At 37.4% G+C, this 26690-nt stretch overlaps 1 protein-coding gene across 1 annotated transcript; it reads right to left on the reverse strand.

The window, feature by feature from the left end:
- Positions 1–15267: 15267 nt before the first annotated feature.
- Positions 15268–26349, reverse strand: LOC585042 (calmodulin-2/4). The gene is made up of 6 exons (XM_784883.5): positions 26184–26349; positions 22178–22214; positions 20868–21008; positions 20143–20263; positions 19440–19555; positions 15268–16478 (listed from the first exon to the last, which is right to left on the reverse strand). Exons 1-6 carry the CDS (start codon positions 26184–26186, stop codon positions 16438–16440), a joined length of 459 nt encoding a protein of 152 aa, XP_789976.1. The 5' UTR covers positions 26187–26349; the 3' UTR covers positions 15268–16437.
- Between the last annotated feature and the right edge of the window lie 341 nt (positions 26350–26690).

Genomic DNA, 26690 nt, shown 5'->3' on the forward strand with positions numbered 1-26690 from the left:
ATTTTGCTTCATTGACTTATTATAGCACCAACAAAAAACGGCACTTCCTAGAGAAAGAGAGGGTGACCTACAAAGGGAAAACTCGAAGCGAAATATACCAATGTTATTCATGGGTAGGCCCTTATACCCCTACATTGTGATAAGTTTATCAGGCATGATTTCAACGTTTGTTTCTTTCTTTACATGGTCCATGATACTGCTTAAGAATGTAACTTGGCAGTGTGATGGTCTGAAATATTAATTGCGAGCGCGCAAAGCGAGCGAGCAAAATATGTAATTTCTGTGAGGTCGTTGTGCAAAAAATTACATCTTAGAAAGAGGTAAAACAATCTTTATCATGAAATACTGAAAAGGTCTTTAATAAGAAACAAAGTTTAATAGCATAAAATCCGAGCGAGCGTAGCGAGCGATCTTTGGGTGAACTTGAAGGAAAAGTTGATCTTAGTCGCTTTAAATTAGGAGCATATTTGATAGTGAAAGGAAAAGGGGCACATATCCAAAATTAAAAGAAAAGGAGCACGTGTCAAGGTACACAGTTGGAAATGGGGCACTACTCGCACCTGATAAGGGGCACTCACCAGAAATGAAAAAAGGCAAGTATTGTACGGGAAAGGGGCACTTATTACAAAGGAAAAGGGGGAATTATTAGAAGGAAAATAGTACTAATTTGAAAGGATAGGGAAACGTGTCAAAATAAAAGGGGCACTTTGCAGAGATGAAAAGGGACATTTATTACAAAGTTAAAGCAGCAACTCTCAAATATTAATAAGGGCACTCACCGGAGATAAAAAGAGGCACTGTAAAACTGTCAAAATAAAAGGGACACCTCTCATATTTGAAATAGGGCACTAAATGAGGTGAGAAGGGGCACGTATAACAAAAGAAAAGGGCAGTTTTAAAGTAAAATGGGCACCTCTCAGATTTGAATAGGGTCAATTATCATCATTGAAAGGGGCACTTATTAGAGGTGTTAAGATAATTATGGAGTGGGCACATGTTAGAAATTAAAAAAGTGCACTTATCTTAAGTAAAAGGCGACACCTAAGGGTACCTGGGAATAGTGGGGGCACTGTGCCTCCCTACCCCCCCCCCCCTGCGGCTCCGCCACCCTTGCCTAGATTCTATAGCCTAAATGTGTTCCTCTCTAAAGCCCCCATCACATCAAATTAGATCTCACTACATTCTTAACATTTTTGCCAACGGGCCGAAACTGTGTGCGGACGGATTTGAACATAGAAGCAACTGTGTACGATCATGGACAGTCCTTGAGATCGATGTATATCCGGCTTAACATTAGGGGTGGAAGGGGGAGGGGGTGAAGCGCCTTTTTTCTATAAAACATGGGTAAAAGAATAGAGAGAGAGAGAGAGAGAGAGACCATCATTATGCAATGGTTCAGGTTTGTGTAATGTACTCTTGAAACCATTTCTTAGCGTCTCAAACCTAACAAATTAATAGCGCAACTATTTGATGAAAAGCATTTACTAACTGGATAAAGAATAGTAACTTTATATACGATACTGGCTAAAGACAATAATTATGGTATTGGAAAAGTATTGAAATGTATAATATAGGATGTTTTGTATAGAGGTATTCCAAAATGACAATCTAAAAATCAAATGGATTATTCTGTATTTATATATAAATATGCATAATACAACTGATCTTTGTGATTTCTTAACGTGACATAGCTTCTTCTCCCCCTGCAAACAAAAAGAAAACAAGGTTTTTTATAAAGGAAAAGGAAAAATGATCATTGTGATTTGTCTTTTGAATTCAAGTCGTTGCTAAGATTATTTTAAGATATGAATGTGTTAGCAAAGAAAATAATACTTAGCTGGAAGAATTGTTGAATGTACTTTAATCTTTAACCTATGTTATGTTTCACTCAATTATTGAGTTATTAATGTACAAATGTATTATTATTATGGAAATAAAAACCTCGCTTGAGGATAAGAGAAAAAAATCAAATTGATGCAAGGATTTTTTTGAATATTAAGCAAAGCTTTTCACCATAATCTTCTTTGTAAAAACGACTTTTAAAAATCTCAGCCATGCAATTCTGCCACTGTGTTGTAAGATCACTTTCACATTAGGAGAAGTGTATTCTTTACAGAGTATTTTAAATTGAATGGAACGTCTCAACTCAGTAAGCATGGCTGAGATTTGTAAAAGTTGTTTTTACAAAGAAGATTCTGGTGAATAGCAGTGCTTCTTCAAACAAATATTCGCATCAATTTGAATCACAATCATTATTTGTCGCTTAATCCCTTTTAATGACCTTGTTTTCTTTTTCGTTTGCAAGGGGAGAAGAAGATATGTCAAAGTGTGGTACGGTATGTCACTGAAACAGCTCCCGTAGGACTTTTGTGCCAAAAGTGATTATCAAAGTGAGGGGGGGGGGGGGCTATGGTCAGAGAAGCACAAATATTTTGATGTCGCATTTATTCACTGGCTGGTCAGGGGGGGGGTGTTAAGGTAATTTACGTTATTATCCTATTTTTCTACCGGTTTGGGAGGCTAGGGGGGAGGCGGGGGCCGTTAGAATTGGCCCGTGGATCCGCGCCTGTACAAAAAAGCACTAAAAACAGAATAAAGAAAGAATGTAAAGTTTGCTCCGAATAGTGAGGAGGAAATAATGTGCAGAACGGGAAGAAATCGAGAGAATGTCATCACGGGATGAAAGTCAGTTATGTAGCTTGTAATTTGTAAGAGGGAAAATGCTGATTAAAATGATAATGATGAAATAGCAAATAATTGAGGAGTATCATAGGTACCAATTCAATGGAAATTTGTATAAAAAAAGAGCCCCCGTCAGTACTAAAAGAGCCCCCGTGAGAAGGCTCACGGGGCTCTTTTTCTTTTGGGGGGGGGAGAGCCCCCGTGGATAAACAAATTAATTTAAGCCCTGAGTTCGACCCCATGAATTATTTTCGAAAACAAATAAGAGAAATTCCCTGTAGATCCTGGACTTTAAAGTGTTACTTTGTGATCTCGTCAGGTACTAACTACGGAGGTCCCCCCCCCTTTTTTTTTAATTCTCTTTTACCGGCCTTCTACCGTCGTAATGCCGTCTTATGGACAGGACGGAGAATTTAGTCGCACGTGACGCAGTCCTCGCACAATAATCCTATCATCATTATAATTATTTTAGACCATTTCGATTTCTGAGAACGGTTACGCGAAGTCCTTTGACCCTTTTAACGTTACTCTTATTTATAATATATGTTAACGATCTTGCCAAATATATTAAATCAAGCAGTCTAAAGTTATATGCAGACGACACAGTGATATATTCCTCCGATACCTCAGTACGCAAAATTGAGTCAACTCTGAACAGTGACCTACTTCTTTTACACCAGTGGATGAAGAAAAATGGTGGATGAAAGTGTAAATTTTGAAGAAAAAAAAATGTTTGTATGCTAATTGGTAGTCGATACATGATGTCAAAGAAAAAGAACTTAAATGTAACCTCTGTGAGACCAAAATTCAACAAGTAGACAATGTCAAGTACTTAGGTGTCATTTTGTGATGAGCAAAATAAAAGGAACATTCACCCTGATAAGATGGTTAAAAAAATAGGACATAATGGTAAGCTTCTTAGAAGATTAAGAAGCACCTTGAACGAATCTATAATAAAACTAGTATATAATGCAGTTGTTCTTCCCCACTTCGACTACGGAGATGTTGTATATGGTTCGGCCTGTAAATATTAACTGAAAGATTACAAAGCTCCAAATCCAGCTGGGCGTTTGATTTTACATATCAATCGTGACTCTCATATACCCAATTCAGAAATTCCCAATGCCCTTAACTGGGAATCGTTACACGACAGGAGAAATCAGCATTTGCTAACTTATATGTTTAAATCACTTTATGAGATGACCCCTGTTTACATTTCAGACCTGTTTAGTATCTCTGTGCACGTATACCTCTTACGCTTAGGCGGAAGACTATAATACGCCTATGAAGTATTATTTCAACACTCCCTTTGGCAAATGCTCTCTCCCCAAGTGTCATCGGAGCTAAAAGAGGTTATAACGAAATCGAATATCTGTTTTGCCCAAAAACAAGCAGCCCTAGAATTGATAAATTCGAAATGGAATAATTATTTACATATATATACAGAATTACAGATGGATCAAAAGCACCGGATAAAGACTCTGCTGCTGCTGTATTTCATGTACCTTATTATGATGTTTCTCAATCTAAAAGACTAGCTAATTCCACATCTTCTTATAGAGCAGAGATGGCCGCAATTGTACTTGCCCTAACATGGTTATTACAACTCCCAGGACTCTACATCAGGGCAGTTATCCTTTCCGATCTTTTGAGTTCACTCCAGGCCATAGAATCTCGTAAAGACGAATCTTTTATTCTTGAAATTCTAACCATGTGTAGTCAACTAAAATGCAAGGGCACCCAGGTCAATTTCGAATGGATTCCCAGTCATTGTGGTCTACAACACAATGAGATAACAGATAAGTTTGCTAAAGCAGGACTAAATTAAAACAAATAGAAATCAACAACGCTCTTACCAGAGCAGAATCAAACTATGTTATAAAGACATACTACATAGAGATATGGCAAAAAAGATGGAATGAAACATCATCCCCCCTCCGGGAAACGCAAAGTCTGGTATCAAAAACATTTGTGTGTTACTTAAACAACAGAAGTAACGAAACTATTCTCCATCGCCTAAGAATGTGGAACTTAGGTTTAAATGTAAATCTATTTGAGTTGAATCAACATGAGACTGGTCTTTGTTCAAATTGGGAGCATGAAAAGAAACAGTCAACCATTTCTTATGCAAGTGCCCGCTCTTTCTTATAAAGAGAGCCATGCTCATTACAGAATCTGCCATAGAAAATGAAAAAGCAATCCCAATACTCCTGAAATCCTTAGACATTAACCACCAGCAGGCTCTGGTCAACTTCGTAGTTAGAACTAAAAGGGTATTGTACCCCTACTAACCATGCACCTTGCACCGCACATATTTGAGCCCAGAAGTTTCGCTTTTTTATAGTGAGTGATACATGAAGAAGAAGAAGAGTGAGAAGAAATATATATATATATATATATTATATATAGAAGAGAGAACTGTCCATATAATCGTTTAGAATCTTCATGTATATTATGTTTCTTTTCTTATTGGTTTTCGGACAAAATTTTGAAGAAACGTGGTGGAGACGACTAGACTTAATGGTGGACGTCGGAGGGCCTAGGCTCAGCATCAGGCTGAGTTGAGAAGCTTGACACAATGTACCGTGTCCGAGCTGGGCCTTGGGCGTCCTATTATAGCCGATATGCCTTTTGCTCGCCAGCCACTGAATTCTTCAACATAAACTTTAACTTTTAAAAATCCACAATACCCAAATCTATATATTGAAATTTAAAAAAATCTAATTTGAATGTATAAGGGAGTTTACAGATAGCACATGGTACAAATGACCCAAATATCCACAGATCTTTTACACATGGAGAAGTTCCACTTTGAGCATCTTAGAATAATAACTGCCAAAGTCCTCGATGTGCTTCATGAATACCTTTTGTTTGCCCTCTTGAAAAGAATACCTCCACCTGCGTATCTTAGAATGTACCGTTGGTGCATAAATGAATAATGTTACATAACTTTCATGAGCGCGTATCCAGTATTCATCTCTGTGGTTTTACCTTTTTGGTACAAATGACCTTTATCTGCTCATGCTCAGACTGCAACCGTAAACTGGCTTATTGTATGGATATTGATCAAAGGGCAATGGCGCAATTCTGTCACTGCGCTTTAAGATCACTTTCAGATTAGGAGAAGTCTAATCTTTACAAAGTATTTTAAATTGAATGGAACGTCTCAACTCAGTAAGCACGGCTGAGATTTGTAAAAGTTGTTTTTACAAAGAACATTCTAGTGAAAAGTAGTGCTTATTCAAACAAATATTTGCATCAATTTAAATGACAATCATTATTTGTCGCTTAATCCCTTTTAATGACCATGTTTTCTTTCTCGTTTGCAAGGGGAGAAGAAACTATGTCACGCTAAAGACATCAGTAAAGATCACTGTATTATGCATATTTATATATAAATACAGAACAATCAATTTGATTTTTAGATTGTCATTTTGGAATACCTCTATACAAAACATCCTATATTATACATTTCAATACTTTTCCAATACCATATTGTCTTTAGCCAGTATCGTATATAAAGTTACTATTCTTTATCCAGTTCAGTAAACGCTTTTCATCAAATAGTTGCGCTATTTATTTGTTAGGGTTGAGACGCTTAGAAATGGTTTCAAGAGTACATTACACAAACCTGAACCATTGCATAATGATGGTGGTTCTCTCTCTCTCTCTCTCTCTCTATTTCTTTTCCCATGTATTATATATTATTATTATTTTTTATTTTTTTTTTTTTTTTATTTTATTTTTTTTTTTTTAATGGGGAAATTATCAGGCTTGAGTATATAGAGAGCGATATTGCAGGGACTTTCTGCAAAAAGCACCGGATGGATTAGAAAGGAAAATCCAAAATAACTCATACTCGTCAGGACGACGGAAAGTCAACCTGTTCGAAACGTCGAGCCCCTCCTACCCCCCATCCTCTCCAACCGGCGCTATAGTTCTCGTTAGTTCTCGTTCAACTCGTATTGCATCACGTGCATAAAATATATCATACTAGGTCGAATCATTATATTCGATCCAACTTCGATCTTGTTACTGACTTACATGATTATAATACAAGAAATAGCCGATTCAACTTTAACTTACCAGAAAGAGTAGGTAGTATTGGAAATTCGTTTATTACAATGCCATAAAACATTGGAATTCCCTTCCCAATGGTGTAAAGGAAATAGAAAACTATGCTCATTTGACATATGACATGTTACATGATTGAAATTTGTATTCTTCTGCCGGTTCATACTTTTTAATTGTTATATACTTATGTTTTCGTACGTTATAGAAATTCTACAAATTCATCATTATTTTCCTCTTCTTCCTCCGCCTCTTTTTCTTCTTCTCCTTCTTCCTTTTCTTCTTGTACTTATTATCATTTCTATCATCAGTTTAATGCTGTTATTATTATTATCTTTAATAAGTATTTCTTTTATTTTTCTTATCTGTCTGTAAATAATTGTTACTATTTTAACTTATTAATTTTATACATGTCTGTAAGGGACCCCACTGGAAATAAGCTCTCGAGCTTTCGTGGGTTATCCTGTTCAAGCTGACGTATTTTTGATCTGTTATTATTGTATATTGTTGGATGTTGGAAGCTTGTCGAAGAAAAATCAATCAATTAATCAGAACTATAAAGCTCAAGAAATATTACCTATAGTCCTTTTCAGGACTTCCTGGGCAATCCTCCCCCTCTCTCACATGATGCAACCGTAATGCCTATATCTACATCACCATGCAAGCAGATACTTATAAGCAGCATTTAACTCATGCTCGATGATGGAGAAAAAAAAAGTTTTGGAACGCTTAACTTTTAAGTGAAAACCCCAAACTTTGTAGAATTTGCAAATTAAAATCATGCAGGGCAAGTAAATTAAACCCTATACTAGTCTAATTTGATTGGTGCTAGTCTGTTTCACTTTCACTGGTGCACGCTGCAGTGATTGTTGACCTTCCACCGTCTTATAAAGAGTTGATATCAATCGCAACTTATTTGCGATTGATATCAAGCGCAACTCAATTCAATTCAATTCAAAGTTTATTCAACACTCTCCATCAAAACATTTAAAACATACACATACAGAATGGAATGATAAAAAAAACAAGATAGTGATAACAAATAACAATGGCAATTTATGAGAGCATAATTGGGATAGGCAGAAAGGAGGGATTCCTTATATCAAAGCCTACCCCTAAAACAAATATAGGAAAAACAAGAACAAAAGAACAAAACAAAAAACATACTAAACATACTATCATGTACACTAAAAAGTGTCAAGCTTGCCCATGCTATTATTACTGATTATTATTTTTTTTGACAGAGAAATTGTTTGTTTTTTAAATTATGTACATAACGGATGGGAGACTAAGCTTGCGATTGATTTGAGGAATCGTAACTCTTTATAAGACAGGGCCCAAATACTTACTCAACGTATCCACAACCAATATACAGTGCGTCCCAGAAAAAACGAAACCGAGAAGTATCGATGTTCTATCATAACTTAATCACAACTATAATTAATGAATGATACATATTTGGAAAGCTTATAGAGTCTCCTCTTTCATGTGATGCTACTCAGATAATGCATATTTCACGCATGAGTGATTAAAAGCAATTTGAAGGAAGGAAACCAAAAAGACATTTGGCGGGCGGTATCTGAATTTCGAAGAAAATTCACATTTCTAGAAAGTTGAGTTTCTGCCCTTTGATATGACACCTTAATCAGGAAAAATGAGCGAGGAATGACAAAGTTCTGTTTGTTTAAAGTAGTGCTTGCATTTCCATACTTTTATTAAACGAATTCGTTTTCACTGGCTGCCTGCTGTATCAATAAACGAAACGGAGTTAAGTCTTTTGTCAAATCTGCTTTTTGCTACGGCAGGCACCCAATGAAAATGAATTCGTTTAATAAAAATTCGCTTTCCAAATATGTATCATTCATTAATTATGGTTGTGATTAAGTTATGATAAAACATCGATACTTCTCGGTTTCGTTTTTTCTGGGACGCACTGTATATGCAAAGTTGATTCCATCCACAGAGAATAGGTTAATGGAATGACTGGGGTTTGGGAGAGAAAATATGCCTTAATGGAATTTGATAAACAAGTGTATTAATACCTCCAAATTATTTAAGCCATACACTGTAGACGACATCAGCAACACATTTCAGGAAGGAAAAAAGATTATGGTTTAACAACTTACCATCTTTAGAAATGGGGATAGATCCGGCAAAATTGAAGATAGAAAGCGAAAATTCTCTGGATCTCAGGTACTTATACTTCTCTTCTGGTTGACTTGTTCAAGAAGTGGCAAGAGTGGAGTGCTGACAAAGAGTCTTATTCAAAAAAGAGTGACCGCATGCTAGGAATGTTTTTGTTGTTGTTATTTTGGTTTAAACGAGTATTAGTCCGTAGTGAATATTTACGCCAAAGACAGAATCAAGGCTATAGTATTTAACGATCAGGTAGAGCGAAGCAAGTGGAGCGAAATTGGCGCGAGGTCCAGGGGCAATTAAACCCATATGGGGATCAAGGGGCGGAGCCCCATGAAGCTCCGAGATTTTAAGCATTTAATTACGGTTAGATGAGCAGTCAGGTGCCCGCCTTAGGGCCCCTGGTAGGGTCCAGAGGTTTTTATGCATATTTATTTACGGTCAGATCACTCAGATGAGCATATTTTGACACCTTATTTGTGACACTGGCAGGTCACTAATTGGAGTGGGGTCCAGGGAGCGGAGGCCCCAGTAGTTCAGGGTTTTAGGCATTTAATTATCATCAGATGCCCCTGGACCTCATCAGGGTCCGCCTAAGGGCCTAGTGAGGTCCAGGGGGCGGGGCTTAAAGCCAATCTAGAAAATCTTCTCTCTCAGATTCGGTCTATCAAATTCAGTATACACCTATCATGCCTATGAAGTAGGGATTTTCTGCGCATGCATTGTAATCTCTCGTGAAACTATAATGTTTCCAACCATGTTCACAGTTTCACTTGCGCACTGGGGGGGGGGGGGGTAGGATGTCAATGGTATCGAACTAAATATAAACCATGCTTGTTTTTTTTGGGGGGGGTCACACTTAAATAGTCAGAAAAAATGTGCTTATTTAGAAGCCTGTAAGTCAGGGCCCGCGGATCAGCGGGGTTCGGGGGCTCGAGCCCCTCCTCTCTTTAAAAAAAGTATGTTAAAGAGAAAAAGAAAGAAAGAAAGTAAGAAAGAATAGTGACCTGTCAGTGTCACAAATGAGGTATCAAAATATGCTCATTTGACCTTAATTAAATGCCTAAAAGCCCCGAGTTTGCAGGGGCACCGCCCCCTGGACCCCACCAGGGCCCACAGGCCGGGTTTTCAAGGGCTCTGACCCCTGGAACCCGCCAAGGCCCTTAGGTGGGCCCCTGGATGCTCATCTGACCGGTTGTTAATTGATAAAACCTCTGAGCTTCTGGGGTATCCGCCCCCTGGACTGTACGCCAATTAGTGACCTGCCAGTGTCATAAATAAGGTATCAAAATATGCTCATCTTGATGCGGTTTTTTGTTTTGCCCCCCCCCCCCTCACGTTTCGGCTCATTACGCCACTGCACTGTTTCACCCAAATCAGGCAAAAATTGCTTTTTACATTTCATTTGCAAAACAACGTTGCTCGGTGAAGCGTGTTTTAATTCCATTAATGTATCGTTAAATTTTGGAGGCATATTACTTATACTTCATGGAAATCCTTTTTTTTTTTATACAGCACATAATATAGTCTGTTCATAATATCAGTTTGTTTGGGGTGTTTTTTCTGGGACGCACTAAATATCAGCTTCCAGCATGACCCGCTATTTTAAGTACCCCCCCCCCTTCTCTTCCTTTCTCTCCCCCCCCCCCCCCCTTCTCTCTCATATATGTATATACACATTTACAGATTTAGGAAAATACCAACCTTTTAAACAAAGTAGATTAAACCGAGTATCAACAGGTTGGCTTTCCCTTTGTTAGCGCAATATCTAGAAATAAAACTTATCGACTTTACAAAATGAGAATTATATTTTTTATCACAAGAGATGGTAATGAGAGTTACAACATTCTAAACGGACACTTTTAGAAAGAAATTGGTTAACTGTTCAGCAAAGAAATTATACACTGGTATTCATTAGTGCTTTATGAATATTAATTTGATCACAAAAAGACTAGCACTGGTGGGTTTTTTAATAAATGCTAATAGTTGTCATTATTGTTCTATTCCCTTTCAACAGAAAGACCTGTTTTATAAGTGCAAAACACGTTACGATAAAAACTTAAGAAAAGGGCATGAGAAAATCAATTTCCTTAGAAAGAAATGGGAAATTCATGAAATGAAATATCAAACTCAGTTTTGTTCGTACCTATAGTCATTATCATGGTTATCATTACTATTATCACTGATTATTAATACTATTAAACTTACAAGGTTTGCGCTGGTAAAGCGCTAGATGCCGTCCTAGTATTCAAGATTATAATTCATGCCTGTCGCCATAATTATTATTATCATCATTCTTTATTATTATTATTTCTATTTCTATCATTATTATTATTATCATTATGTTATTGTTATGATTATTACTATTATTATTATCATTATTACACATATTCAAAAGAAAATAAACGGCAAAAAGAACGAAAGAATAGGTATATTTATGTCACCCTAACTGTTCCATTTTCTTTTTGTAAGGAAAAGGGGTAAGTTGTAGTAAGTGACAATTTAACCATAGTAAAGGGAGCTACATGATGCGCGCGCATATCATTGCCTATCGGTCCGCGCCAATAAACCTCAACCCGAGCAAGATGTGAGTCTATTTATCCTCTAAATATTCCACTGATTATTTTATCCACAATCTACGGTTAGGCCATGCCTCATAACACAACAGTTATCATTATCAACATCCAATCCAATCCAATCCAATCCAGGAATTTATAAACATCATTATTAAAATAACCATTAGATATTCATAATTGGGCCAATCTACCAAAATGGAAAAAGAGATGAAGATAAAATAAAAAAATAAAAGATACATGCACATCTTATTATTTAGTTACAACTCGCCTTCGTGTAATAAGAGTTTACCCCCCCCCCCCTTCTCACATCCCATAGGTTGTATAAGCCAAGTACATCTCAGTTATACCATGGGTTATACCGTGACATCAATATGTATATGGTATAATTCCCTATCATCATTATATTGCGGGCGAGCACAAGGGCATGGCAGGCAATGATACAAAACGAATTAATTCCAGCCAATTATAATAAACCTTTCCCTGTATATTGAATAGCCGTGTCTGGCCTAAGCACACCAACGCTCATATGTGTACATGCACCAAAAAACACATAGTAAAATAGCACTCTCAGAAAACGCATACATCGCATTAATTCTTCACAGGAACTAATTCTCATAGAATTGATATTTATAATTAATGTCCGATTTTGGTTATGATGGTATTCATATACGATAATTATATATCACCATCACCATCATCATGTTCACCACCACATACACATCATCCATAACTACTACGACCATCAAGCACCATTACCAACATCACCACTACCAACACCACCACCACCACCACCACCAGGGGCGGATCCAATCGACGGCGAGGGGGGAGCGGGGGGGGGGGGGGGGCAATTCGTGAGAAAATATTAAGCGGACAGAGGATAGTCTGAGGGGAACGGTGCCCTCCTCCCTCTTGAAGCTGAAGAAATGTTCAAACCCAATACGTGTGATTTGGTGTATCCTTTTTGCCAGGATATCATTTATTTCTGTGATTTTTTTCCAGCATAAATTCATGATAACCTTGGATTTTGTAGGAAATTCTCCTTGGGAAAGTACTGTAAATAAACGAAGCGGGACTATGGGTGCTGTCAGGGGCGGCCAAGTGACTTCCAAAGTGGGGGGGGGGTGGCACCAAAAAATGGGCACTTTCTGGAGAAAAAAAGGTCACCCTCAAAGGGAAATCTCAAAGCGAAAATATACAATTTTTAATCATGGGTATATACCCCTACATTGTGGTTACCTTATCAGGGATGAATTCAATATTTATGATTCGCTTTATTCATCATACCAGATATTGCTTAGGCATCATACATTGCAGTTGTGTGTGATGGTCTGAATATTCATTTGCGAGCGAGCGGAACTACCTAGTAACAATTTGAGATTTATGAGGTCGCAGTGCGTAAAATTACATCTTATACAGAGGGGAAATTACCAATCCTGCTGGGGTTATAAGCACATTCTCATAACGGAAAACTGAAAAAACCTTTGATAATATTTTGGGTGAATTTCTCTTAATCGATTTGAATTAGGGGTATTTTATTTGACGAGAGGAAAAGGGGATTATCGAAAGGGATAAGAGACTTTTTAGAAATGAAGACGAGCTCGTACAAAAGGTAATTATCAGAGGTGAAAGTGGGGCACTTCTTACACCCGAAAAGAGGCACTCGCCAGGGATGAAAAGGGGACACTTCTGTGAATGAGAAGTGGGCATTTATAAGAGGTGTAAAGGGGCATTTACGAAAAAATGATATGTCCCTTATTATAAAAGAAAAGGGGCGCGTATTATAATACGCTAAATGGAATATTATCCGAGGTGAAACGGGGCACTTGTCGCACCTAAAATGGGAAACTGACCAGATATGGAAAGGGGCACTTATGAGAATAAAAAGGGGGAACTCATAATAAAAGAAAATATGCATTTGTTGAAAGAAAGGGGCACCGATCAGATTGTAATGGGAGCATTTATCGGAGGTGTAGGGGCGTATTTATGACAAGAGGGAATTGGCTATTATCAACAATAAAAAGAGGTACATGACTTGTGAAAGTAACGGGTCAGTTATTAGAGATAACAAAGGGTAGTTATGAGAAGGGGAGAGTTCATTATAGAAGGATATAGAGCATTTATTAGAAAGGAAAAGGGGCAGTTATTAGAGGTGAAAAGGGGCACTCATCAGAGATTAAAAGAGCCCTTATCAGGAAGGGAAGGGGCTCAAAGTAAACAAGCATCTCTCAGATTTGAATAAGGGCAATTATCGGAGATGAAGGAGGCATTTATCTGAAGTGGAAAGGAGTAACTTCTCGTACCTGAAAGAGGTCATTTACCATCGATGAAAAGGGGCACTTATGAGAACTTGAAAAGGGACAATATTAGAAAGGAAAAGAGGCACATCAGAAAATAAAAGGTGCGCCTATCTGAGTTGAAAAGGAATAGTTATTAAAAGGGGAATGGGGCACTTCTTACAAAGGAAAGGGGGAATTAAAAGTGAAAAAGAGAACTTCTCGTATCTGAAAAGAGGCATTTACTAGAGATCAGAAAGGGCACTGATGAGAATTAAAAATGGATACGTATTGCAAAAGAACTTGGGAACTTGTCAAAGGAAAGGGGGCACGTTTACAAAAAAAAGGAAACTTTTCAGAGGTGAAAAGAGAAAGGGGCTTGTTTACAAAGCGATAGAGGCGCTTTTGCTATATATATAAAAAGGGCCAGTTCTTACAACGTTAAAGTGGCACTTTTCGGGTATATCCTCCCATTCTCCCTGGTTAAACGTTCATTTTGTTGCGGTTGTTGTTGGTTCTTGTTTCTGTTTTGTTCAGGCTTGGACAGTATCGGCTTAAATTGTTTTACACTGCGGTACTAACGAAATGATAACTGGTGTGTTGCATGTAATGATTGAAAATGAAGTGTATAAAATTTCATCCAAAGATCTCACAAAATATACATACATACATGTAAAGAATTGAAGCGCATTTCGAATGAATTAAGCCATATTGTAATATACTAAATGATCCAAAGTTTCAACGGACTCTTATAATGGAAACTTAAAAATTGCAAGTCTTAAGGCTTTCAAAAGTAGGTCAGCATCATTGTCTGCGGACTCATCATTATACACCCTTACAATAACAGTTTTAAATGTGATAGCTTAATTACTTCGGACAATTAGCGAAATAAGATTTCCTTATATTTAATTCCATTTATGAGATATACATTTATTTGGAATAAAAACGTCTTAACAGAGGTCTAAATATTCGAATAACATTAGTAATTCCGAGATCATTATTATCCCAATGTAGAAAGACTAAATGCGCTTAGGCACATCGCTGTATCGATGTTTTGGGCGCTATATAAAAGCGGAATATTATCGAATATTATTATAATCATGACAATTGTTAACTTTATCTGCCGTTGGGCCCCATCATATCGACAAGGGCAATGAAGGGACTCTGACGGAGATCCCCATTCAGCGGTAGGACTACTGTTCATCCCGATTCTATTTACAATGGATATTAGATAATTATGTAAATGTTTATATCATATTTTTAATAATATATCACAATGCTTGAATCGCGAACCATTACGTGGACAGTCATAATCATCATCATCATCATCATCATCATCATCATCACCATCATTATAATCATCATAATAATCATCATCATTACCACCACCATCTCTGTCATCTGTCACCACCATCTCTGTCTTTGTCAATGAAGCGAGTAACGTTTGTGATATATTTTTGTAAATAAAATGATCAATTCTTTACAGCAAATAAATTACAATTACAAACTGGACGGTAGAAATATCAGAGTATTATTTAGCAAAGTTTTATTTAGTGAAAAATGCATGATTATAAATGTCACCGTATATAATTGTTTACAACATACCCATTTTATCTACTTCACTGTGATATCCCCATAAAATGATGAAAATAACAATAATAATAATAATAAAATTGATAGTAATTTTGGTTAACTCAGGCTAACAACATCAGTATAAATACTGCTGTTCCTGCAGGCCCTGCAATGATCATTACCTCAGTAATTGCCAGGTACCCATTAACACCTGGGTGGAGAGTGGCAAATGTGGATTAATGCCTTGTCAAAGGACGTTAGTCCCGGGCTCTCAACCCTTGGAGTGGTTTGGTTTGGTTTGGTTTCATTTTCCGTATAAAAACATATTACATACACCTGAACATAACAACTAAATATAATTACTTAAAAATGATACGGATAAATAGCTCTATTTAGGGCCATTACTTAAATAGCTCTGATCTTCCTAGAGGTCCAGATTGAGAGGGGGTTTTGTCATAACGTTTTATCTAATTAATTTAATCTTTGAATGTATTCTTGCAAGTGTTATGTACTAACTGTTTCAACATTGCTATTTGTTTTAGGTGCTTTTATTGTAAAATAAATGTTATTTAGCCTTCGTGCTGCCATTTTCAGTATGCTCAATAAACCATTCAATTTAATGCGATGAGTCAAGTGAATAAATCTCAACACCTTCACATGAAAGACCATTATGAATTAATGTAAGAAAGTTTAAATTCCTCTTCTCCCTTGTGTACCATGGCACTTTTTGGACATGGTTATTCTTTGGTGTTTAAACTCCATCCTAACCGCAGGCACGAAATACATTACACACGAAAAAAACAAAATTATGATGTCAAATGTATCATAATGCAATACCAATAGTTGGCTTTCAGAATAAAGAAAAAAAAGCAACATTTATACCTGAAGGAGTACACAAAAGTTATAAAAGCACCCTGGGTATAATGACAAAATGTGAAGAAATAAAGTGAATTGAAATTCGAAGCACTCTTTGAAAAAGACAAACAAACAAAAGTGACAGCTTAACAAAAAATTCACCGGAACATATGAACAATCTGATACGAGACGATTATATAACCCTCTCCCGAGGAGTCCTCAAGAAGAAGAAAAGGACACTTTTTCGACGTTGAAGTAGAAGAGTTCAATGATCAAAAACGAACCATTTCATCAAGAACCATCATAGTGAATTCTGAAAAAGTAGTAAAGGAGAAAAAATATGCAGTGAATGAAAATAAATGAGGCAATCTGCAAATGTTGTCTCGCCTGCGTTTCACGATACGAATGATAACCCAATACGCATATGAAAAGTAAGTAATTTCAAGCTTTCAGGATGTGAATTTTGGTTCTTGTAATGGTAATGTTGCATAGACTTCATCCCTGGAAAATGAGAGAACACTTCTTAAGAATGCTGCTAATACGATCTAAAAACCTTTGGTTTTACATAAAAACACAGACTAGAAAAATATTATACTGCGCACGATTGAGAATTATGCCTCGGCCTCTGATTGAATATCCCTCAAGTGCGATGTTTCTTAAATGTCATAACTCAACTGTCTGTTGACCAAGCGATCCGAAATCATCTTGGGATTGTGCGTTATTCATAAGGTCTACTAAGGTACATAATTATCGTTGAGATCTTTACATAAGATGGTCTTGAACCTTCATCATCAAAGTTCTATTCAATATGTATGTACATTGCTTTTCGTGAAAAATTAGTTGATCTTTGACATTTGACCTCAGTCAGATTTGGCTCCTTTTTCGAACTTGATCTGCCCCTTTCAAGAGAAATGGGGGGGGGGGGGTGTTTCCAATGAAAGAAACCAGGTGTGGTGTGGTGCCAACCCAGTGCATGCTGAGACTGTTTCCCCTCTTCTCAATGCCGAATTGTAAGTAAATTACATTTTTATACATCATTGTAAACCTATGTCATTTTTATATGCTTAAACATTCATTGTTATAGTCATTTAAAGAGGATAATATGAAGTTGTTTTATTACCGAATGATATGTACTTCTTGTCTGGCTGAGTCCTTTAAAATATGGACATTTAAAGAGGATAGATATGAAGCTGTTTTATTATCGAATGATATGTATTTTTTGTTTGGCTGAGTTCTTTAAAATATGGACATTTTTGCTAATGTTGGGAACTCAATGTAATAAAAGTTGTATTTTGCGTTTTCGTGTTAATTTTAGGACCTATGCAGTTAAGATTTCTGTCTTTTCTTATTTTAGACGGCGGTCAACCTCGGCCTACGTAGGCCTATATGACAAAGTCAGGTGCTTCAAGATCATTCAAGGTAAATGACTGGCAGCTAGGTCACCACAAGTGGTATCTGCATGCTGCTAAACGTTATTAAATGGGGTGTCAGTGCCCGTAGCTCCAGGACATCTTCAGTACTGAGAAGTCCTGTACGTTTAGTTTATCTTCAACCAGATCAACGGGGCGCGTATCTAGCTCTCAACCGTTCAGGCCTTCAGGGCAATCATTCTGCGTCGCCACTGATCAACATACGTTCATTCGTCGTTGCAGTCGTCGTATAGTTTCATCGAAGTTTAACGTTGAATTTACGGGATTATAGTTTTGATCCATGCATACTCTCATAAACTTAGAGAAGAGAACCATTTATTTAAACGTCATTGAATGTCTGTATACTATTTACATTGACTTATTATTTTGTAAACGACAATAATATGATGTGTTCTATTTGAGCAAAGAGATTTGTAATATCCTCCTAGATTTGAGTTACATGGTCAAATGTTACATTCAACCTATATTTCTGGAATCCTTTGGTAGTATTACTCAGGGTGGTTAAGTAGCCTATTCTAGATTAATGAGCTAAGTCAAGCGAGCTATCGCACGTGACAAGGTCCTTAGACTTTGTCACTCCAGAAATCTTATTCCATTCTGCCCATAATTTCTTCGAATAATTCTTATGTTTATTATCCCGGAAGTATTCCTGTTTTCGTTTTGGTATGAGACAGATAATATTTGTTTCTTTTTCATTTGTTATTACTTGTTATTATATTCAGTACGAATTTCTTGTTCAGGAGAAGACACGGACTTTCTTTTAAGAAAATATCTGGTGTACACGAGTTTTACCATTTCTGGAGTCATCCAGGGACAAATCCTGTCTTTTACCCTTGTTGTTTTGATAGGTGCATGTTGTTACTTATTTTCAAAATGCTTCTTTCCAAGCATTCCATGTTACTTCAACTGGACCATCGTTAGCTAATTGACTTAATTCAGCTGTTTTCATAAAAGCAATTAATCGATTTTCATCAAAATTTATAGTCCCGAAAACGACGAGTATTGTGTTGTTTCCTTTTAATGATAAGGTTAATACATGAATAAATCATATAATAATCACTCATGGAAAATGTTTGCAACATCACATATAATGTGCTTCTGGGGTATTTAACTTAACAAATGGTATATACAAGTTGATGATAACATAGTTACTCTAGTTGGCTTGTTTATCATTTGTGTTAGAAGGAATATGTCTTCTATGAGATTAATTTTCATGGAATGATACGTGCATTTTATCATCCATATTATTATCCCCTATGATCAGTAGATCAGATGATTCATCAGTTGCTTTTTCAAATATATTCGAGTCAGGTGGCCTATATAGGCAACATAATAATAGTTTCTCAGATGAAGGTGATCCTACCTCCTCAGAGCTATTCATATTTATTGCGAATACAGCATTATTGTTGACTACAACAACACGAACGACGACGACAACTCCAATGACGCCGGATATAGTGACGCCTATGCCTCGCTCCGCTACGCAGGCGAACCAAAAATGACGTCTAATGAGAACTGCTAATAATATTTCGACGATTATAGGTAAAAGTCGACTACTTGTCATACGATTTAACTGAACAAAATTATGGAAGGTTCATTTAGTAGTACATATGAATCAGTGTATACTGTCAGCTGGCTGTGAGGTTTTGAAACGGGGGGGGGGGGGAGGGACGAGACAAGAAGACTCCTGGACCACCTTCCATAATCCTTCCTCTGAGCAGCAGCCTTTCAAATTCGTGTTTCATTTTACGAGTAAGATCGGAGCCCCTCCCCATATCATTCCAGTTCCCTTCAATAGGTGGGCTCAAACTATGCCACTGACATTATCCATTCAATACACTCACCATCTCTGTCGAATTTACCGTCCTCATTATAGTCGGCTCTCTTGATAAAGGCATCGATTTGTTCATCCGTCATCGGTTGAGCAATGGTTGACATCGCTTCACGCAGCTCGTCAGCGCTGCAAGCAAATAATTAACAAATAACAATTATTTTGAGTTCACTTTCTCAAAATTTGAATTATTCCATTAAAGTCATTGACTAAATCATCAACGAATATTCTTTCAAATGTAATGAATCTTGATCCAGCATTGAGGTGCTAAATCTGATCTCGACCATACCATATCGAAAATAAAATTATGATCATTGATCTACTCTTGTACAAGCATAACAAGCACAATAATCGTCCCCATCCATCCGGACAATCACCTCCCGGTGGTGGTAGATCGTAGTTATACTTGGAGCTTATTGTCTAGTTGATAGTTTTAGAGAGATAGGGGGGGGCGGGGACGGGGAAGGAGTGAGGGGGCGGGAGGGGCATACTTAGAGATTGGGTATCCCAACACGCTGTTTACCATTTGTCTTTAGCAAGAAATTGATTATCGTCCACATTTCTCCAACAGTGGAAACTTGGACGGACAATCCATTGGATTTTTTTCTTCTTCAAATTTACCTGATAAATCTTTTTCCATCCTCATAAAAGACTCGGAAATCAGCCCCTTCTTACCCCTTCACTCCTTAAGACTACCCTATCACTGTTCAACTCACCTGAGGAATCCGTCCTTATTCTTGTCCATGGCGTTGAAAGCAGTGCGGTATTGTGAATATGCCCAATCCGTCTCACCTGCTAGTATCGTCAAAAACTCAGAAAATGTAATAGTTCCGTTACCTAGCAGAATGAAGAAAAATAGGCTTCTTAGTTCCCACACAAAAGTCATTTTCGAATAGTGATTCATCTTGCATTTGTAATACTCGATTCAATGCACGAAGATTAGATCCGATAATTCACTTAAATAATTGCCTAATGAGTTGAGATCTAGACCTCTGTATTATACTTCATAAACAGACGTTCAAACAAGCTATTGATTTATATATATACATTATAAATATATTATTTCAATTATGCAAAATATTTTAACTATTCTTCCATGGAATATGTTTTATGAACTAAAAAGTATCAATTAAACATCTTTGAAATATTTGTTTCAATCACTTCAAGATATCCCTTTTTCAGTCAAATTTCTGGCTATGCTTCCTGTCGTGCATATGACGAACTCTGACAAGGAATGAACAGCCAGCACCCCAATTTACTTTTTAAATCACAGAATTCTTTTTGAACATGTCAAACTTCTTTTACGGATGTTTGCGACCCATGTTAAATTAAAAAAAAATTATGCTTCAAGTCATAGATTATTAAACTTCAATTTACGTCTTGTGGTCAGTTTCATCATCGCTTTCGTTGTTATTTCATAAGTCTTCAACTCTGAACTCACCATCATCTCCAACCTTATTGATCTTTTTTCTAAGCTCAGTCTGAGGAAAGCACTTTCCCAGTGATGTCATCAATTCTTCCAACTTCCCAACACCGATGGATCCATCGTCATTTTCAAGCTCGGAGAATTTTCCCTTGAGTACTACAAAGAGGTAATAACAAAATAACAAAACAAAGTGCAGATACGATGTCAGTAAGACAGGGGAGGAAAGTGGCAGGAGAGGTTTGTTGGCGACATCGAGTAAATAAATGTACATAATAAGACCAATATATAAACTGACTATAAAATTATATAATATAAAAGACTGGCTATTGCTAATAAAAGCAAAGTCGTTCCTCTTGAAAGCGTATACTTCTACATGACTATACATAACTGGATTTTTTTTTTCATTATAAGACGTTATTTTGCTTGATTTTTTCGACATCGAAATCTTCAAATTGCAAGCAGGCGTGATGGCTCAGTGGTAGAGCAATGGTCTCGTAGCCGGGAGGCGAATATTTTTTTTACACGCTAGTCTGGCCAGTTTCGCCGTAATACTCGTAAAAGTGCGCTGGAGATAAAGCCTACATGTAGGCATGCACTAGGCCTACCGTAGTTTAACTTGATTGCTCTCTAGCTGAACGTTCGGTCGTTCGTGTCTCAAGCTTAGATCAAGATTAATGTAAAGTTCCTAAATTAAATTAAAATAGATTAAGTTTTTGAATTCCATCGCCCAATGGCTGCGATGGCCGTCTCATTTAAAAGGGCCAGCTATGTCTTTATCTGATGATTGTCATGCACGATGTACATGTTTATCATCATGCTCCTCGCATGTAGGCTGCTAGACTAATATTAGTCGTTTCAATGGTGTTTATCATAGAAATGGCCAGGCTAGCGTGTAAAAAAAAATTGCGCAGCCGGGAGGTCCCGTGATTGACTAGTCTATGCGCTAGTGCCTTATGGTAAGACATTAATCCTCATTACCAAGTCCCTCGAGAAGGATTGAAAGCCGTTGGTCCCCTGGTTGCTTACTTGTAAGCACAAAACTGCTTTTCTTAGCAGTCAGGCAAAACAAACAAACAAACAAACAAACTAACTAACCAACCAACCAACCAACCTCTGTCCTCTAATGTTAACAAGAATTTTGTTTATCCTAGAAGACCAATTATTATTTTCAGATCTTTAGTGATCTTATTTTGATGGTCTTCGAGAGCTTACACTTTAATTGCAATATTATTATCATGTTTAATATTGTTTTATGATACCCTCTTGTTATAGATTTGATCTTCTACTTTAAAAATTGAAACATTCGGACTCATTGTTTTGCGTACCTGCTATCTTCTCTTTGGAAAATAATAATTCGGCTGCCTGTAATGAAGAAAATAAACGAAATTAAAAGAACGTTATTAGCGATTAAGGATTTACAAAATGAAATGTCGTATTTTGCTTCATTGACTTATCAAACACAAAACAAAAAAGGGCACTTTCTGGAGAGAAAAAAAGGGTCACCTACAAAGGGAAACCTCAAAGCGAAATATACCAATAGTATACATGGTTTGCCCTTATACCCCTACATTGTGATCAGATAATCAGGGATGATTTCATTGCTTGTTTCTCTCTCTACATGGTCCAAGATACTGCTTAAGCATGTTACTTTGCAGTGTATTTGTGAGGTCGCAGTGCGAAAAATTACATCTTATACAGAGGTAAAAAGAATCATTATCATGAAATACTGAAAAGGTCTTTAATAAGAAACAAAATGTAAAAGCATAAAATGCGAGCGAACGTAGCGAGCGAGCTTTTGGCGACCCTGAAGAAAAAGTTGCTCTTTATCGCTCTAAATTGGGAGCATATTTAAATAGTGAAAGGAAAAAGGTGCACATAATTATCCATAGCTAAAAGAACACTTATTTGAAAAGAAAAGGAGCACGTGTCAAGGTAAAAATCGGAATTGAAAGGAAAGGGGCACGTTTCAAAATAAAAGGGACACTTATCAGAGATGAAAAGGGGCATGTATTACAAAGTTAAGGGAGCACATCTTAAATTTTAATAAGGGCACTCACCGGAAATGAAAAGAGGCACTTTAAACTGTCAAAATAAAATATTTCAAAGATGTTTGAACAGATTTGAAAAGAGACAATTAGAAAAGAGGTGAAGGGGCACTTAGCAGAGGTTATAAGGGGCATGTTTTGTACCTGAAAACTGGCACTCACCTGACATGAATAGGGACACTTATTACAAAGGAAATGGGAACTTGTCGAAAGAAAAGGGGCAACTAAGAGATTTTAATAGAGGCAATTAGCAGACGTGTGCAAGGGGCATTATTTTATGAAGAAGGGAACTTACTCTTATCAAAAAGAAAAGGGGCATTTTTCAAAAGAAAGGACACTTATTAGAAAGACAAGGGGGCACGTGCCAAAACGAAAAAAGGCACTTATGAGAGGTGAGAAGGGGTACTTATAAAAAAAGAAAAGGGCACTTGTTAAAGTAATTTGAATAGGGGCAATTATCATCGGGGAAGGGGGCACTTATCAGAGGTGGTAGGACGTGGAACGGGCACCTATTAAACATAAAAGAGGCACTTATCTGAAGTAATAAGGGGGCAACTTTCCTAGGTTAAAAGAGGCACCTGAGTGGTACCTGAAAAGAGTGGGGCACTGTGCACCCCCCCCCCCTACCCCCTCCCCTCGGCTCCCTCACTTCTGGCCTAGATTCTATAACCTAAAGGTGTTCCCCTCTTAAAATAAATAAACGTATTGATTCGAGCCTCGAACTATCTAGACTTGCTCGCTCTTTCTCTCTCTCTCTCTCTCTCCCTCTCTTTTTTTTCTCTCTCTCTCTCTTTCTCTCTCTCTCTTCCTCCCTTAGAATATTAAAAGACAGTTGTTGTTGTTGTTGTTGTTGTTTGTTTGGTGTTGTTTGGGGCACTGGGGCCAACGGAGGTGGGTCATCCCCTGTGTGGTCAACAACTTGGGTGAAACCCAGTCTGGCTTGTCTCCCCCCCCCCCCCTCCCCCCCCCCCCCCCCCCCCCCCCCCCCCACTCCGTGAACGGAGGGATACCATGCGTGTTACCAAAATGTCCGGTAAAGGGCTACTTTTCACGCACCAAAGTCCGGCTCGTAGTACACAAAAATCCCGACCGTATTGACTTTACAAACCGGACTTAGGGGATGTTTTCAAAAGGAGGGAACATGCATATGCGTACATGTAGTATGGTACAGTTTACTAATAAAGAATTTTATCGAGAAACTGCAAAATGATTGGCCATTTTATTATTACAGCTAAAAAATGTAATATTTAACGTTTGAAATCCTTAGACATGGGTACTTATTTACAGCAAAAGGACCCTTGGATGTGGGTATGGGTTCGGAGGTCTCAGCCGCACACCCCCGTCCGACTATAATCTCAGTACCCCCCCCCCCCCCCCCCCGGGGGGGGGGGGACTAAGGCTTTATGCAATGATTCCTCTGTAATGTATGTAGGCCCTTTTGTAAATTAATGACAGGGAATGGCGCAATTCTGCCACTGCGCTGTAAAATCACTTTCAGATTAGGAGAATTCCATTCTTCAAAGAGTATTGAATGGGACGTCTCAACTCAGTCAGCATAGCTAAGATTATTTTGTAAACGTTGTTTTTACAAACAAGATTCTGGTGAAAAGCAGTGCTTATTCCACACACAAATCTTTGCATCAATTTCAATCACAATCATAGGCCCGAATTCACAAAGCAAGGTTTGAGCTCAGACCAAGGTTTGAGCTCAAACCTCCTTTTGTTTCGCCAAACCTCCCTTTGTTATTTACAAACCAGGTTTGTAAATAACAAAAGGAGGTTTGGCGAAACAAAAGGAGGTTTGAGGTCAAACCTTGGTCTGAGCTCAAACCTTGCTTTGTGAATTCGGGCCATTATGTCGAATTTTCCCTATAAATAACCTTGTTTTCTTTCTCGTTTACAGGGCGAGAAGAAGCCATGTCACGTCAAAGAGATAACAAAGATCAGTGTATACAGAAGAATGCATTTGAATATTAGAATGTCATTTTGGAATACCTCTATAAGCTGCCCCCATGCAATTCACCCAGTGCCACAGTACTAATCCCTATTTAGTCCACCCCTGGACTGTTCTGGTTAATTGAGTGCACACCCCATATCACACACACATACATACGCACATGCAGAATAGTCGTACTTGGAACTGATTTTTTTTTCGGGGAAAGTGAATCACGGGGGTAAGTGAATCACTGGAGTAAGTGAATGAGCGCGGTAATATGACTGCGCCATCTGTACAGTTGGTTATGTGAGGGGGTTGCGCATCAATAAAAAATCGTCCAGGACCTGGACTAAAAATATCCGATATCATAGCATCAATATTTTGCCGATACCACATTGTCTTTATAGCCAGTTTTATCTATAAAGTTATTATTCTTTATCCAGTATAGTATAATGCTTTTCGTCAAAAATAGTTGCGCTATTTTTTTAGGGTTGAGACGTTTATAAGAAATAGTTTAAGAGTACATTACACAAACCTGAACAATTGCATAATGATATTGGTTCTCTCTCTCTTTATTTCTTTTAATCATCAGAGATCAACTTCATAATAAGCAACACAAACAATCCTAGGGTTATCTGGGTGAACCTCGCTCAGTAGCAGGGATGATAGTGAGAGTTAAACAGAAAAATAGGTTTTAGAAGTCCGAGCCCTTGCGCGAGGTGTTCAAAGTCTAAAAATTCCCCCCCCCCCCTTTTTTTTTTTTAACTGGATTTATATTCGATCGCAGGGACTATCCGTTTTTAGAAAGAAAAAAATCATGACTAAAATGTGTTTTTTTTTTATTTAAAAAATCGGGGAATTATCGGGCTTGAGTAGTCGGCAATATAGCAGGAATTTTCTGCAGAAAGCATCGGATGAATTAGAAAGGAAAATCCAAGATAAATCATATACGATGATGGAGAAAACAGCTTTTTTAGTTAAAACCCAAAACTTGTAAGTAAAGGTATATTATTTTGGAAAAAACGTGAATTAAATCATGTAGTAATTGTTAGTAACTATAAGTAAATACAACCCTACAACAGTAGTCTTATTTGCGCTAGTCTGTTTCACCAATGCATGCAGCAGAGATTATTGCCCAACGAATCAACAACCGAAGTATGGAAAGTGGATTCATTCCATACAGAAACCACTAATAGGTGAATAGAAGACCAATGTTTCGAGAGAGAAATATGCCTAAACGGAATTTGATAAACAGGTGTATTAATACCTCAAAAATATATAAGAACTGTAGACGACAGCAACACATTTCAGGAAGGTAAAAAAAAGTAAATCATGATTATTTTTACTTACCATCTTGAGAAATTGGGATAGATCCGGCAAAATTGAAGATAGAAAGCAAAATTTCTCTGGATCTCAGGTACCTGTACCTCTCTTCTGGTCGACTTGATTTCAGGGAGTGGCAAGGGTCACTGAAGGGTGTAGTGCTGACTGGTAGTGCTGACCGTTTCCTTTCCACGAATGAAAACAATCGCTAGCCTATGTGTGACGGCATATTTTGATACCTCATTTGTGAAACCGGCAGGTCACCTTTCTTTCTTTCTTTATATTTCCCCATTAACATACCTTTTCAAAAAGGTGTGTGTGTGTGTGTGGAGGGGGGGGGGGGTTCAAACCATGACACGTTAGCTACTAAAGTAGCATATTTTTTGCCCGAGTATACATTTTGGAATTAGTCACTTTTCAACAAACGCATACAAAAATTTTATGATTGACCAAAAAGTGAACAAATTCTCGGAAACATTTGTAAATCACTGGTATCGAATTAAAAATAACCCACGTTTCAAATTTGGGGGCAAC

This window comes from Strongylocentrotus purpuratus, unplaced genomic scaffold (genome assembly GCF_000002235.5).
Source record: "Strongylocentrotus purpuratus isolate Spur 01 unplaced genomic scaffold, Spur_5.0 spur5_scaffold_5, whole genome shotgun sequence".
NCBI classification, from domain to species: Eukaryota; Metazoa; Echinodermata; class Echinoidea; order Camarodonta; family Strongylocentrotidae; genus Strongylocentrotus; species Strongylocentrotus purpuratus.

What these genes read in the sequence shown, in the direction of transcription:
- LOC585042 (XM_784883.5), bottom strand. An exon ending in TTCCAAAGAGAAGATAGCAG is followed by an intron (nt 21,009 to 22,177) that starts GTACGCAAAACA and finishes ACCTCTTTGTAG; the next exon opens with TACTCAAGGGAAAATTCTCC. An exon ending in CGGTAAATTCGACAGAGATG is followed by an intron (nt 16,479 to 19,439) that starts GTGAGTGTATTG and finishes CTACTTTTTCAG; the next exon opens with AATTCACTATGATGGTTCTT.